At 41.9% G+C, this 14,533-nt stretch overlaps 1 protein-coding gene across 2 annotated transcripts in view; it reads left to right on the plus strand.

Moving 5' to 3' along the window:
* Nucleotides 1-9,553: 9,553 nt before the first annotated feature.
* Nucleotides 9,554-14,533, plus strand: part of ANO4 (anoctamin 4) — a 354,484-nt gene continuing 349,504 nt past the window's right edge. Inside the window, exon 1 of one of the 2 annotated variants that reach the window (XM_074326212.1) lies at nt 9,554-10,020. In XM_074326212.1, coding sequence (XP_074182313.1) covers nt 9,900-10,020 — 121 coding nt within the window. In that variant the 5' untranslated portion in view covers nt 9,554-9,899. The remainder of the gene's footprint in view (nt 10,021-14,533) is intronic. The other variant, XM_074326210.1, reaches the window with a different exon arrangement.

Below are 14,533 nucleotides of genomic sequence, written 5' to 3' on the forward strand. Positions count from 1 at the left end.
TATTTGCAAAGAATGCATTAACAAAGGGCTGTTATCCAAAATATACAAAGAACTCTTAGAACTTAACAATGAAAAAAAACCAAAATCAATTAGAATATTGGCCAAAGACCTTAACAGACACCTCACCTAAGAAGGTATATGGATGGCAAACAAGCATATGAAAAGGTGCTCCACATCACATATCATGAGGGAAATGCAAATTTAAAAAGCCAAAAAAAACAAAAAACAGTGAGATACCACTACATAACCATAAGCATGGCCAGAATCCAGCACACTGACAACACCAAATGCTGACAAGAATGTGGAACAACAGGAACTCTCAATTCATTGCTGATGGGGATGCAAAATGGTACGGCCACTTTGGAAGGCAGTTTGGTAGTTTCTTACAAAACTGAGACATACTCTTACCATATGATCCAGAAACTTTGCTCCTTGATATTTACCCAATGGAGTTGAAAACTTATGTCCACACAAAAACCTGCACATGGATGTTTATAACAGTTTTATTCATAATTGCCAAAATTTGGAAGCACAAGATATCCTTCACTACGGAAATGGATAAACTGTAGTATATCTAGACAATGTAATATTATTCAGCATTAAAAAGAAATGAGCTAGCAAACTATGAAAAGACATGCAAGAAACTTAAATGCATATTACTAAGTGAAGGAAGCCAATCTGCATAGGCTACATAGTATATGATTCCAACTAGTATTTAATTCTGGCAAAGGCAAAACTATGGAGATAATAAAAAGATCAGTGGTGGCTAGGGGTTGTGGCTGGAGTGGGGAGAGATGAATCAGCAGAGCACAGAGGATTTTTAGGGCATTGAAAATATTCTGTATGATATCGTAATGATGGATACATGTCATTCTACATTTGTCCAAACTCATAAAATGTTTAATATCAAGAGTGGACCTTAATCACTGGACTTTGAGTGATTATGATGTGCCAATGTAGGTTCATCAATTGTAACAACTGCTACTCTGGTGGGAGGTATTGATCATGGAAAAGGCTCTGAATGAGTGGGGGCTGGGGTTATGTGGGAAATCTCTGTGCCTTCCTTTCAATTTTGCTGTGTACCTAAAACTGCTCTAAAAAAATGTCTTAATTTAACAAATGAAGTTCTTTTCTTTTCTTTTCTTTCTTCTTCTTCTTCTTTTTTTTTTTTTTTGGCTGATGCCCCTAAAGGCCAACAGCAAACAAGTAGAAAATGTTCCATTTCAAATAAGATGTTACATTCCTCATGCAGAACTTACAATTGAGGTGGTCAAACATGGTTTTGCAACCCGCAGCCCCACATTCACCTCAAGAATATAGTGTCGAATCTGTTGACATGTTTATTATTAACTCCATTCCTTAGGAGAATTGCATCATAGTCTTGCCCAATTGCTGATGCTATATTTGTCCTGTATTTGCCTCATTGGAAACAATTTCTTTATTGTTGCATGTTTGTCTACATTACCGTGTCAGTGCAAGCACATAAAAAGATTGAGGAGTAGAGCTTGTGAGTATGTGTTTTTCTAGGTGTTTCTGAGATCTACACAGAGAAATGTCAGAAAGGATCTAAGAAGACTGTGGAATATTGCACCCTGTAATTATTCATAAGTAGTCACTCTTACGAACTCTGAAAAGGAGAATAATAATTTAGTTGTCGGGATTTTACCTGAGACATGAGCATATAAACAAGTAGTACTGAGTTCCTTTTAGTTTACTTAGCATTTTCACTATTCTTTTCCCCTCTCATCCATGGTAAATTTCGTCAGAACTTTAATTAAAGTAGATCTATATCTTAACTTCTGTGAGTATTTGAAGATAATACTGAAATAAAAACAGAGGAAGCTTATTTGTGAAGATACTAAGATTCTTAGCATTTATCTTAGATTGCTTCTTCATTTTTCCTAATTCTCTGTGTAAATATACACCTGAAAACAGCGCAAGTGGATTTCAACTGCATTAAGTTTTGTGCATTTTTGATATTAAACAAATATGGGTAAAATAAAATACTAATTAATTCCTAAAAAAATAAAACAAAATAAAAAAGAATATACTGTTGAAAACGAGTAGGGTGAATTACCAGACTCCTGGGAGCTGAGAGAAGAATCACAAGCAGCTAGTCAGAGGAGATGCATTGCTTGTGTCATGGGAAGTTCAGATAGATGTTCCCAGAGGGGAAATCTCTGAGGAACCTAGAAGGTGCCCCATGAAAGAGAGAGAAAGGTCTAATCTGACATGAAAGGCCACATTTGTTGTGATCCAGTGTTAGCTCTTTTGGGCTTTGGGTTGTTTCAGCAAATGAAGAAACCTCAGTTAACGTCAATAAATGGAGAATTCGGGAGCTCTTTCATCCAACACATTCTTTTTACTTCAGGACTCTGCTGCTGCTGGTTTTTAAATCTTTTTCTGGGTTTTGTTTACATTTTATTTCTGAGTTTGCTCTTCTGCACTGGAGGCAAATATGTTCTTCCCTAATGATTATAATCTCCTCACATGAAAATTTTTTTTTCTCAGTAGGCAGCTAGCTAAATCAATTCAGCATTTTTCTTGGTTAGTATGTTATTTATTTTGGATGATTTGGTTAATGTTATTTTAAAATGCCTTTAGAGTTTACTACCCCTCTCCTATACGTGTTGTATTAAACAAATATTTTAAATAGCTCTTATTAGGAAGTGCTCATAAATAGAAGGTTCACATGCCTCCCCCAAATATCAACTTGCTATGTGCATTTTAATAATCCCATTATGTTTGCTTTCACTTCTCTCAGTAGGGAGTTAGAAACTAAAACATGTTTGGAATGAGAAGGTCTAGTTTGTCTATGGAGTGGCGAGGAAGTTCAGTGGTTTGGAGGTCCAGGTTGGGAAGGTGTGAAGCAGAGCTGATACAGCCAGGACGCACTGATGACAGTCTTAAAGTATTGAAATATTTCCATACTGGTTGGTAAAAGACAAGCACCACCCCAAGACCCCCCATTGTCTGGCTCCTTGGTTCCCTTAGTCTGACCCCCAACCCAGCGGCTAACTGGTCAAACCTGGCATGCCTGGATCCCTGTTTGATTGCCAGTGCTTGGTGTGGTGTTGGCTGTTCAATATTATGAATATCACCCCTTGGTGAAAGGATTTACTACTTGATTGGCATTGGAAATAATAATAATATGGGTTAACATCTATTGAGAACTGTCTAAAGGCTTTGTGTACATATTTACTCATTCCATACCCTCCACTATTCTGCACTGTTGCTCTTTTTACCCCCATTTTGGAGATGTGTAACTGAGGCCCAGGTTAACTTATTTGCCCAAGGTCACACAACCAATAAGTGGTGGAGTTTGGAATTTGAATTCAGGCTGACTCCAGAACCAGTGCTCTTGTCTAAGTCTCCTCATGGCTCTGACCTTCCAAAAAAGAAAAATAAGACCTAAATTCTGTCTTTGCGTAATTCATCATCTAGTGAATTCCATCAAGCTCCTCTTGTCCTGGTCTGGCCAGTACAAGTCCCACACAATAAGAACCCCACTTTTTGTGCCTCGAAAGAACAGAGAGTGCAGTTTGGACACAGTTGTCTGGCCTGGCCAAAGTATGTTGTACAGTGGTTTCCATGTCAGAGAGACCATTTGATGAGGAAATTCCAGAGGAAATGTTTAGTGTAGGATTCTAATTTGATAGTGTTCATTGAAGACCAGAAGAGTAATATTTTCATAGGTTGCTTTCAAGAACATGGGAATTTGTTTTTTAATATAGAAATTTTTGCTTTTCACATTGAGATGGAAATCTGTGGTAACATTTTTCATAAATATGAATTCAGAATAAGGTAGGTCAACTTGAATTCCACACAAATGAATATAAAATGTTTTCACTTGTACAGCCATTGTAACACTCCGAATTTTAGGATGTTACATGTGTCTGTTTTCAGAAAAGAATCATGTCATTTATATAACAACATAAATTGTATTTAAGGTAAATATGTTTGGATCCTCTAATAATTTTTTTTCTGTATTAATGCATGGGATTTGATAACAAGGCAGTGCCTCCAAAATCAGTTCTATTTTATCCAACATTTGGTTAAGTTGCCAGGACAATATTGTGTTTCCCGAAAATAAGACCTAGCCAGACAAGCAGCTCTAACGCATCTTTTGGAGCAAAAATTAATATAAAACCCTGCCTTATTTTACTATAAGACCGGTTCTTATATAATATAAGACCAAGTATAATATAATATAATACAATATAATATAGTATAATGCTGGGTCTTATATTAATTTTTGCTCCAAAAGACGCATTAGAGCTGATCGTCTGGCTAGGTCTTATTTTCGGGGAAACACGGTAGTTAGTGTAATATGTTATAAAAGGCATTTATACGGGGACAGAATGCATGAAGTGGTCTCCAAACACATATTACAGGCAAAAGCTTTTCTGTTATAAATTGAAGAGAGATTTTCATGACACTTGAGAAATAGAGGGCAGGAAGCCAGAACTAGAATAATCTGCTCTCTTCCTCAAGATAAGAACTCACCATTCATGTTTACTTTTGCAGTTTGTTTCAACTGGCTGGTCCTGATGTCCTTCGGAAAAATCTCACTTTGTCTCTTCTCTACCATCACACCTTACTGCCTCTCAGTACAACTTACCTATTTTTCTTCTCAAGGAAAAAGTATAAATAAAATGCTTATTTTAAATGGAAGATTTAGAAGGCAATACAATCAGATGGTCTATGTGTATTCAACACCATTTGGAAGTATATCATGAGCTCTGGAATCTGGTTTTAAATCTTGGATCCATCCCTTACTAACAGTTAATTAGCCACTTGGTGACTCAGTTTCCCTGTCAAATGGTGATAACAATAGTAGATTTGATTAATCTTACTATCGATTAAGAGTGTAAATATATATAAAAGATATAAAGATATAGCACTTTATATGTGTTTAAATATATACAAAGAATTAATATGAATATTATATTTATATATATGAGCAGTTCCTGGTACACAATAAATTTCATTGTTGCAAATTTGCCAAATTTTATAAGAACATGTTATAAACTTTCATTTAAAGCCCTAAATATGAGCTTGTTGTATCTGCTTCTTTGATATCTTAAATTATTATTTTGTTTCAGAAAAATAGTTTGAAGATTATACATTTCCATTTAACAACCCCAAATTTAACCGTGAGGGCCTAACAGTTTTAAATAATTCAAATTTAATTTTGGAATTTTTAAAAAGAAATGTTGTCATTTAATTTTATCTATATATTTTTTCCTGGTATAGCAAATTATAGCACAGATCCAACGGGGCCACAATTATTATAGTAAAGGGATCTGTTATGAAGCTATAATGCTCTATTGTTGTAATTACTTTTCTTTCAAAAGGCTGTGTTTGGGATGTGAAACATTTGCTATGCCATAATTTTTTAATCTCTGTTGGATCAGGCTCACCACTGAAAATCTGATGAAAATTATGGATCCTCTTCCTACCTTAAAAAAAATGTATATACACACCCAGATTAGAATGTAATTTTCAGGAGTCGCGTGAACCCCATGAAGCGCCCCCATGGACCCTTTCCTGAATCCTCCAGTTCCAGGGAGAGTTTAATGGATTCCAGAATAAGAACCCCACTTTTTGCGCCTGGAAAGAACAGAGAGTGCAGTTTGGACACAGTTCTCTGGCCTGGCCAAAGTGTGTTGTATAGTGGTTTCCATGCAACAGTCTTTCTTAAGGGAGGGAGATGCTTGAGAGCTACAGAATAAAGTCACCTGCAGCTCAAGTCTCCTAAACACTGACCCCTCAACAACCCCTCCTCTGTATCATCAAATATTCTTTTCTCTCATACTTAATCATTCAACTAATATTTATTGCATAACTAATATGGGCCAAATAATGTGCTAGGTGTTGGGATACACTGAAATGTAAGACATGGTCCCTGCTTTCCAGCAAGAAGATGGATGGGTAAATAGAAAAATTATGATGTAATCAATGATATAATAAATATATTAAGTGTTATGGGAATACAGAGGAGATAGGGACTAAAAGCTTTGATCAGTCAATAACAGCAATATTTTAAAACGTTCAGTTTGTTAAATCTATAATAATGGATCAAATTTTAAGTCAAGTTGATTACAGGCAAATGAAAACTAAATTACTTTTCAAATGCAAATAGTGTTTTTTAGTTTATTTTTTTTAATCACAGTTGACATTCAATATTATTTTATATTAGTTTCAGGTGTACTGCATAGTGGTTAGACATTTATATAATTTGTGCAGTGATCCCCTTGATTAGTCTAGTACCCACCTGGCACTATACGTAGTTATTATAATAGTATAGACTATATTCCCTATGCTGTACTTCATATCCCCATGGCTATTTTGTAACTACCAATTTGTACTTCTTAATGTCTTCACCTTTTTCGCTCAGTCCCCCAAAACCCTCCCATCTGATAACCATTAGTTTTTTTCTGTATCTATGATTTCTGTTTTTTTGGTTGTTTGTTTGTTTGTTTTGTTCTTGAGATTCCAGACAAGTGAGATCATATGATATTTGTCTTTCTCTGTCTGATTTATTTCACTTAGTAACTCTAGGTTCATCCATCTTGTTGCAAATGACAAGATTTCATTCTTTTTTATGTCCAAATAATATTCCATTGTATATATGTACCACATCTTTTTTATCCAGTCGTCTATAGATGGATGCTTAGGTTGCTTCCACATTTGGCTGTTGTACACAATGCTGCAATGAACATAGGGGTGCATATATCTTTTCAAATTAGTGTTTTGGATTTCTTCAGATAAATTTCCAGAAGTGGAATTGCTGGGTCATAGGGTAGTTCTATTTTTAATTTTGTGAGCAATCTCTGTACTGTTTTCCATAGTGGCTGCACCAATTTGCAATTCCACCAACAATGCATGAGGCTTCCCTTTTCTCCACATCCTCACAACACTTGTTGTTTGTTGATTTATGGATGATGGTCATTCTGATAGGTGTGAGGTGATATTTCATTGTGGTTTTAATTTGCATGTATCTGATAATTAGTGATATTTGAGCATCTTTTCATATGTCTATTGGCCAGATGCAAATATTATAGTTTTAAAGAATGAGTATGTGTAGAGTAGCTATTAAATTACGAAATTAAAGTAAGTTATTAAAAATATTAATCTCAGAGAGTTGGGCTCTTCCAGTGTCAAATGCAATATAATGTTCAGGGCAGTTAACAATAAATCAAATAGTTCTAGTTCAGAGCATGCTGAAAAGAGAACTAATTTTTCTCAATCTATCATCTGAACAAATCATTTTCCTGGAAAGATTTAGAACACAGCTTTCATCAAGGTTGTAGCCGTTCATATTTTACTCCTGAAAACATGGACAATGAATAAAATATAAGAAAATTTGAATGACAAACTTCTCTTTAAGAAATTTTACCAGCAACCACACAAATCTTGGACCTCATCTTTCAAATGTCATCTCCTTGGTGAAGTCATCTTTGCTGCACAAACAGAAGAACCACTTGCTTCCTGCAGGGTTTGGTTAACAGCTTGTCCTTCATCACTGTATCACAATTCTTTATTGGCTTTTGTTCCCCTCAAGAATGTGAGGTAGGGACAGCACCTCCTCCTGCTACAGACCAGGAGGAGGAGGCTGGGAGACAGGGAGGCTGCTTGAAGAGCTCACTGTCACCTGACAGCACAGTCCTGCTAACAGGAAGGCTCTTAGCAAACCTCACAATGAAGGAATGAGGTGTGTTTGTCCATCAATTTCTCTACGGAGAGAATGGTGTGCTCAATCTTAATTTTATTGAGGGAGCTGAATAGCTCAAGGATTTGAGATGATAGCATGTGGGCAGAAGTTCTGGTGGCCTTAAGAAAGGTTAATTAATTAGACACTACATTTTAGTTCTTGCTAATTAGAAAGAGCTGCCAAGAAGAATTAAAGGGCAATTTGTAACTCATTTTGGTTGTCCTTCCTTGTGACCCTACCTGAGCTAAAGCGTGGAGGTAAGGAGAGGAGAAAGAGCTGGAGGTCAGAAGACAACTTGCAACTGGCCTTGGGTCCCAGCAGAGGCACAGACGGGATTCCAGGGGGCAGCTCCCGGCTCAGGCACCAGGGCAGGCACGGAGGGGAGGGCAGGGGAAGGGCACCAGAAGTGGAACAGGCTGACCTGAGGGCCCAGCCTTGGGTGCAGAGGAGCTCGGGGGCGGGGGTGGGGAAAGCAGGGAGGCTGCGGACGATGTAAAATGTGCTTGGGGGTGCACTGCCGAGGGCAGGCCTGGAGAGCAGGCCTGGAGAGCAGGCCTGAAAGAGCAGCCCGCCCCTGGGCTAGATGGGCTCCCACAGCCTGGGGCTGAGGGCAAGTCTCCAAACTGCTCTAGGCTTGGGGGCGACAATTCATCGCGGGGTCGGTGTGAGAGGCTGAAGGGACTCCAGGGGGAGAGGAAGTGGGGGCCCTCACGGGACAAGCTCCAGGCAGAGAGCAGCGTTCAAGACAGAGCTTCAGAGATAAGGATACTGTACCCATCACAGTCTTGCGAGGCAGGCATGGCAGTAAAGGTTACCGCCACTTCACAGCTAGGGGGAATGAAGGCTCAGAGAGACGCGAAGGTCTCGAAGGTCTCGAGAGCAGAAAAGCTGGCGGCTAAATTAGGCCGGTGAGCGCCGAGGGGCTGCGGCGGCGATCACAGGAGCACGAGGCCAGCTTCCTAAAGAAACGCCAGATTTTGCCTCTACCAGATTTCTCTGTCCTCTCTGTGCTACCACCCGAGTTGGCACAACCCCAAACGCAATTAAACAGCCTTGACAGCATAGTACCCCTATTCCTTGGGCGCTGGCGTTATTAAAGGCCACGATTCCTCAGTGACCAGGTCAGCCCTGAGCCAGGAAGCCCTGGGTGCGCTCACGGTGTGGTAGTGACTTGACACTTGGGTAAAGCGTCCGGTGCGCCTGACACCGAGGGGGACATTGGGTGGCCTCCCCTTTTCTCTCGTTCTCCCCACTCTCCCAACTCTCTTCCGATGGGTGCCACTTGCTTCTCCGGTCTCTTTCTCCCTCTCACTCCCCATTTCCCAGTCAGCTGATTGCAAACAGAAAACCCGCACCATAGAACGGATTTCCAGGGAGGGCGAGCCTCTGGGCTCGGACATTGAGTCATTCAACAAACATTGTATGAGTTTGAGCCCTGATCGAGGTGCGGGGCAGAGCGGGAATTGGACACTGGTGCCATTCGTGGGGAGACAGACGCCCGAACGAAGGTTCAGGATGATGTGCTGAGAGGGTCTGAACTGTTGGTGTCAGAAGTCGGTACTCGGCGGTTAATGACTTCATTAATAAAAGTCCGCAGGACAGACTTGCTACTCTCCCCCGGACACTGGCCTCGGCCCTTCTTGAGACTGTCCCCCAGGGTGGGAATCGCGGGCGAGTCACCGGCGGCCGGACCCAAACCCTCTGTCCCCGGGCGTGCTCTCCAGTGGAACATCCCTAGAAAAGGAGCTGAAGGCGTGAGGTCCCGGAGGCTGTTGCACGCTCCCGACTCCCCTAGACCACGTTTGTCCACGTCACCCCTGCCGCCCTGACTCGAGGCAGCATCCTGTTGGCGTGGACCCAGCCGGGGTCCTCCCCGACGCCCGCGCAGCGGGCCTTCTGCCACCGCTTGTCTCCCCCCTCACCCCGGCACCTCCCACCTCCTGCTTCGCCCCTCCTCTCTCCCGGCCCCGCGTCCTCCGCTGCAGGTTCAATCCCCGCGGGGAGCCGGAGCGCCGGCATTCGGAGCGCGGCGGCCCGTCTGCGCCCACGTTCCCCAGCGCCCTTGCAGCGGAGACCCGGCTGGGGGCACCTGCGCGTTGCCGGCACCTCACCCGGGCGGCCGCGGCGGGCTGACTGGGCATGCTCAGGAGCAGGGCGGCCGGGCGCCGCGGGAGCCAAGCGCATGCAATCGCCGGACCCGGCGCCGGCCGTCCAGGGGCGCCGCGCGCAGGCGGCCGCTCTCTCCGACGCCCTGGCCAGCCTAGGCAGGACACCGGCCAGGATGGCCTCTCTCGCGGCATACGGTAACAGGGGGCTGTCGCGGGGCTCCCGGGGCGGCTGGGGCGGGCGGGGTCCGGGAACCGTTCGAGCACCGCGGGAAACTTCGGGGTTCGGCTCCGGAAGGGTCTGGAAGGGAAGGAGCCGACTGCAGCGCGCGCCGGCCTGGGGGGGGTGGATGCTCCGCGCGGTTGGAGGCTGCCTGGAACTTGGAGAGGGGGTGTTCGCAGAAAGAATCGGTGGAGTTAAAACGCCTAAAATTTAGAAGGTATCTGGGAGCTTCAGGACTCCAGAAAAATCCATTTCGCTTCAGAACACCGAGGGGAAAGGATACGGGTGTTAAGTCCTTTTTAACGGTGCGAGGTTCGGAGATCTGCGTTCAGTCAGCGCTTATCTTGCCCGCGACTGACCTTGGGCAAGTTATTTAAGAACTTTTCTGTTCTTGCATTTCTCTATCTGTAAATTAGAGATGAGGACATCTTTCTGCCAGATGCTATGGGATAAAATAATATGCACAAAATATATTTTTAATGCAAAAAAAATCAGCTTGGAAATAGCATTTCTATGGAAATAGAAGGCATTATTCCCCTTTGTTAAATAAATATATTTTTCATTAAACAAACATATATATTTTTTATCATTTTAAGACGACATCGCACAATTCTGAAGGAAAAAAAAATCACAGTGTGAAGGTTTCAGATTCAGCTAGAAATCTCAGCGCGCTGGCGAAGCCAACAAAGCTCTTTATCAATATTCCTGCTTGTGTGGAAAAAGCAATTCTCTTTAGTCCTTTATCAGAGATGCCGTGGAGACTGGGTTATAGCACGCAGAAACTCAAGTAGACCTCCCTCCCTTCCCCTGGCTCCCAGTCAGTTGAGGTGATAACATCTAGTTTGGGCGTTTTAAACGCGAAGGTAGTGAGCAATTGTTGGGGAATGTTCAGCAGGGACATCTTCAAGCCTGGAGTTGGCGGGAGGGGAAATTTCTGCTCTTTTGCGTGGAGGCTTCATTCTCTGGGACGGTGATGTCCCCTGCTCATTTTCCCAAGGTTAAAGAGGTCAGCGTTTCTTTCTTAGGATTTAAACTGTTTCAAATGACCATTCGGGTGGCTCTGAGGATTTGCAGTTGATGCTGGGGAACTGCTAACAAATTGTGAGCTGGTAACAAATTGCATGTTAGTGGCCTTTTTATTTTTTTCTTGAATCATTTTCTGCTGGGTTATGAATTGTTCTTGCCCCTGCTGCACGTGTAACACACAACACTGTCGCTCTTGGGTTACCATCTGAGGATAAGTCAACATTGTATTTCAGGCATGATATTTCAGGCATATTCATTGGCAGGAACCTATTTTTACACCTTTTCTTATCAGAGGGCTCTAACTCTTGTTTTTTTATATCATGTTAGATTTCACATGCTGCTCTGTGGATACTGTCAATAATAGGTTTACATAATAATCAGTTCCACAAATTTTTGCAAGCTTTAAAGGCTTAATTGGGCACCCAGGTGGAGAAAATGAAGCCAGAAGTAGTGGAATTTTTTTGAAAAGTAAATATATGTCAGTAATTAAAGGAAAAGGTGGCAGATCATTTTTTTTTAGCAATTAAGAATTACACAGGTTTCTCTTTAGAGCCTTAAAAGAAAATGAATTTGTGCTATTTTAAATATATCCTTGACAGACTTTCTTCTCTTCCCATCTCTAAAGTATGCATTATTTCTTTGGTGAGTAGAGATAGGATCCAAGACATGACAAGATAAGTTAGTCCATCAGGGTTTTCAATCTAGGGAACACGTTAAGGAAAAACAAAATTGAACACATTGAATCTATTTCTCACTCTAAGTGCTGTTGAGATCATTATTTGATGAGAGCTTGGCTCAGCTCTGGAACCTTCCACAAATCATCTTTCTGAAAATTGAACTACTTTAAAAAATGTCCCCTTTTGGTTCTGATGGATTTGGGTTTATAGATCATGATGGAGGGTGATCTAAGTGTCTTGCCTGGAATTTGTAGGATTCAACTTTTTATATTCATTTGGCTGATTAACAAATGCCTTAGTTTTGTCTTTGCCACAGGAGCTGCCAAGAGAATGAACAGTTATACTGTAGACCATGTGTTTTAGGTTCCTAAGGAGAGAAATTTGGCTTATGTATGCATTTCATTATCAGCAGCTTCCAGTAAACCTTATTAGCTACGTATCCAAATGTGTATTTTGACACTATATTGGAACTCTTGCTCTTTCTGTATTTTAGCATCAATTTTTATGTCCAGGAAGTCGTCCAGATGCATATATTCTAGAAATGTGAAATGAGATTAGGGTAATCAATAACTGTAATATGCCCTTTAATAAATATATGTTCAATGGATATGCAGTTTTTAAAATTCTGGATTTTTAATGCTTCAACCTTTTGTACTAAGCTGTGATTTTTCGTTCCTCGTCCTTTAAATGGTTTAGGTTCTTAACCGCTTTTAGCTCATTACATAACCACGTGCATGAGACCAAGGATGGGTGACAAGTCTCTTTTAGAGAGAAATGACTGGGTCTTGATTTGTTCTTGACAGTGCAGAAGACACAGGGCTGTGTCCGAGGCTGAACCAGGAAGGGACTTGTGGTTGGATTTGCTAGCCTGACATTAGCTTCGGGTTTGAGGAGGCTTAATAAGGGGTCTAAGGAGCTTACAGAGCACAGAGGGGCTAGGCTATTTTAGATAGGGAAAGCCTCTCTGAGGACATATTTGAATGGATACCTAAATGGAGGAAAGGAATGAAACATTCTATTATGTGAGGAAAGAACATTCCTGGCAAAGGGACCATAAGTGCAAAGGCCCTGGGGCAGGAACAAGCTTGTCATGTTCACAGCCAGCTGGAAGGTTAGTGTGGCCAGAGCTGAGAGTGCAAGTAGAAGACGAGAAAGAAAAGTAGTCAGAGCCAGTATTGCTGTTATAACTATTTTCCCCTCATTTTCCTCCTACCTCTTAAAGTGCTTCTTTTTTTGTGGATTCTTCTTTCTGTTTATGTTGGTGTTTGCCTGGGTTCTGTCCTTGACTTTATAATAGGTCTCTCAACTATGTGGATGACATTGATTAGACATCTACCAAATTTGAGACAACAGTCCCAAGTGCAGACTCAGTCTCTTAGTGGAAAACCTGTAAATTGGGGGGGACAGTTTCCTGCATTGTAAGTAGAAGTGTGGGGTATGCTGGGACACAATAATAATGGCACTTTATGTGAATTAGCTTATTTCAATTTCACAACCTTTAAGAAATGAGTCCAGTGTTGGCCCCATATTCATTCGAAGAAATTGAGGCACAGACAGGATGAAGAACTTAACCAGGCCTTCTGTAACAAGTGGGGAGCCCAAATGCAGGTCTAGAGAGTTTGGCCGTGGAGTCTAGGGCTGAGGGTAGTTAGGGAGAGGTAGAACATGAGCGAATGTGTGGGTGGCTGTATGAGGAATTCCAGGCAGAAGGTATGGCTTGAGCAAAGGCTAAAAGGTAGTGGGTGACCAGAAATACAGGACTTGTGATTGGAAGGGGGTATAGGAGAGGGTTGTAGTGAGAGCTAAGCCTAACCATGCAACATGGGAATGGAGTGAGGCAAAGAGATGAGAGCCTAGGACATAATTTCCCTCCTTTGACTTTGTCTTTCTTCAGGTGACTCCCAAATTGCAATCACCAACTCAGAACTTGTTGTTTGAGTGTGCTATGCTTATATACCCAGCTGTCTGCTAGACTTTTCTGCTTGTATGCCACACATCTCAAACAGTGTGTCCAAAATAATTCCTGTCTCATACCTGTTTCCTATAGAATAACGATAGCTACTGAGCTCAAACTATGTTCCAGACTCTAGCCTGGACCCAGGGTACCAGAATAAATGAGATCGCACCACTTCTTTCACAGATGGCAGGGTCAGCTGGAGAGGATAGATTCCTAAACTGAGAATTCTAATGCAGTGTTGTAAGGGAGGGGCCGGGAGGAGTGAGGGGTAGGTCAGGAACAGTTACCTGGAAGAGACATGTTAAAAGGCCAACTGGGAGAAGGAGGGCATTCCAGGGAGGGCAACAGCATGAAACAAGACAAAGGAGAGAGATGGCAGAGGGCTTAAAGGCAGCCACGAGCAGCATGGTGTTGGTAGAGCATGATGTCCAAGACAGGAGTGGTTGGTAGGGGCCAGTGTGCTCTGTTTAGTTACATAGGTCAGAATTCTGGGAGTCCTCTCTAAGTCCTCCCCTTCCATTACATACAAACAGTGACATTGGGCAAACTAATTCACCTCCTGTGCCTCAGTTTTCTTATCTGTAAAATGGGGTCACTATGAGGTTTAAATGCAATCATGCTTGTAAGTGCATAGGAGAGGTACATAGTGAGTACTCAGTGAGCATTACCGTGTTGCCCCGAAAATAAGACTTAACCGGAAAATAAGCCCTAGCATGATTTTTCAGGATGGCATCCCCTGAACATAAGCCCTAATGTGTCTTTTGGAGCAAATCTTAATATAAGACCTGGTCTTATTTTTGGGGGAACACAGTAGCTGTTACTATCAAC

This window comes from Rhinolophus sinicus, linkage group LG02, assembly GCF_036562045.2.
Source record: "Rhinolophus sinicus isolate RSC01 linkage group LG02, ASM3656204v1, whole genome shotgun sequence".
Lineage (NCBI taxonomy): Eukaryota > Metazoa > Chordata > Mammalia > Chiroptera > Rhinolophidae > Rhinolophus > Rhinolophus sinicus.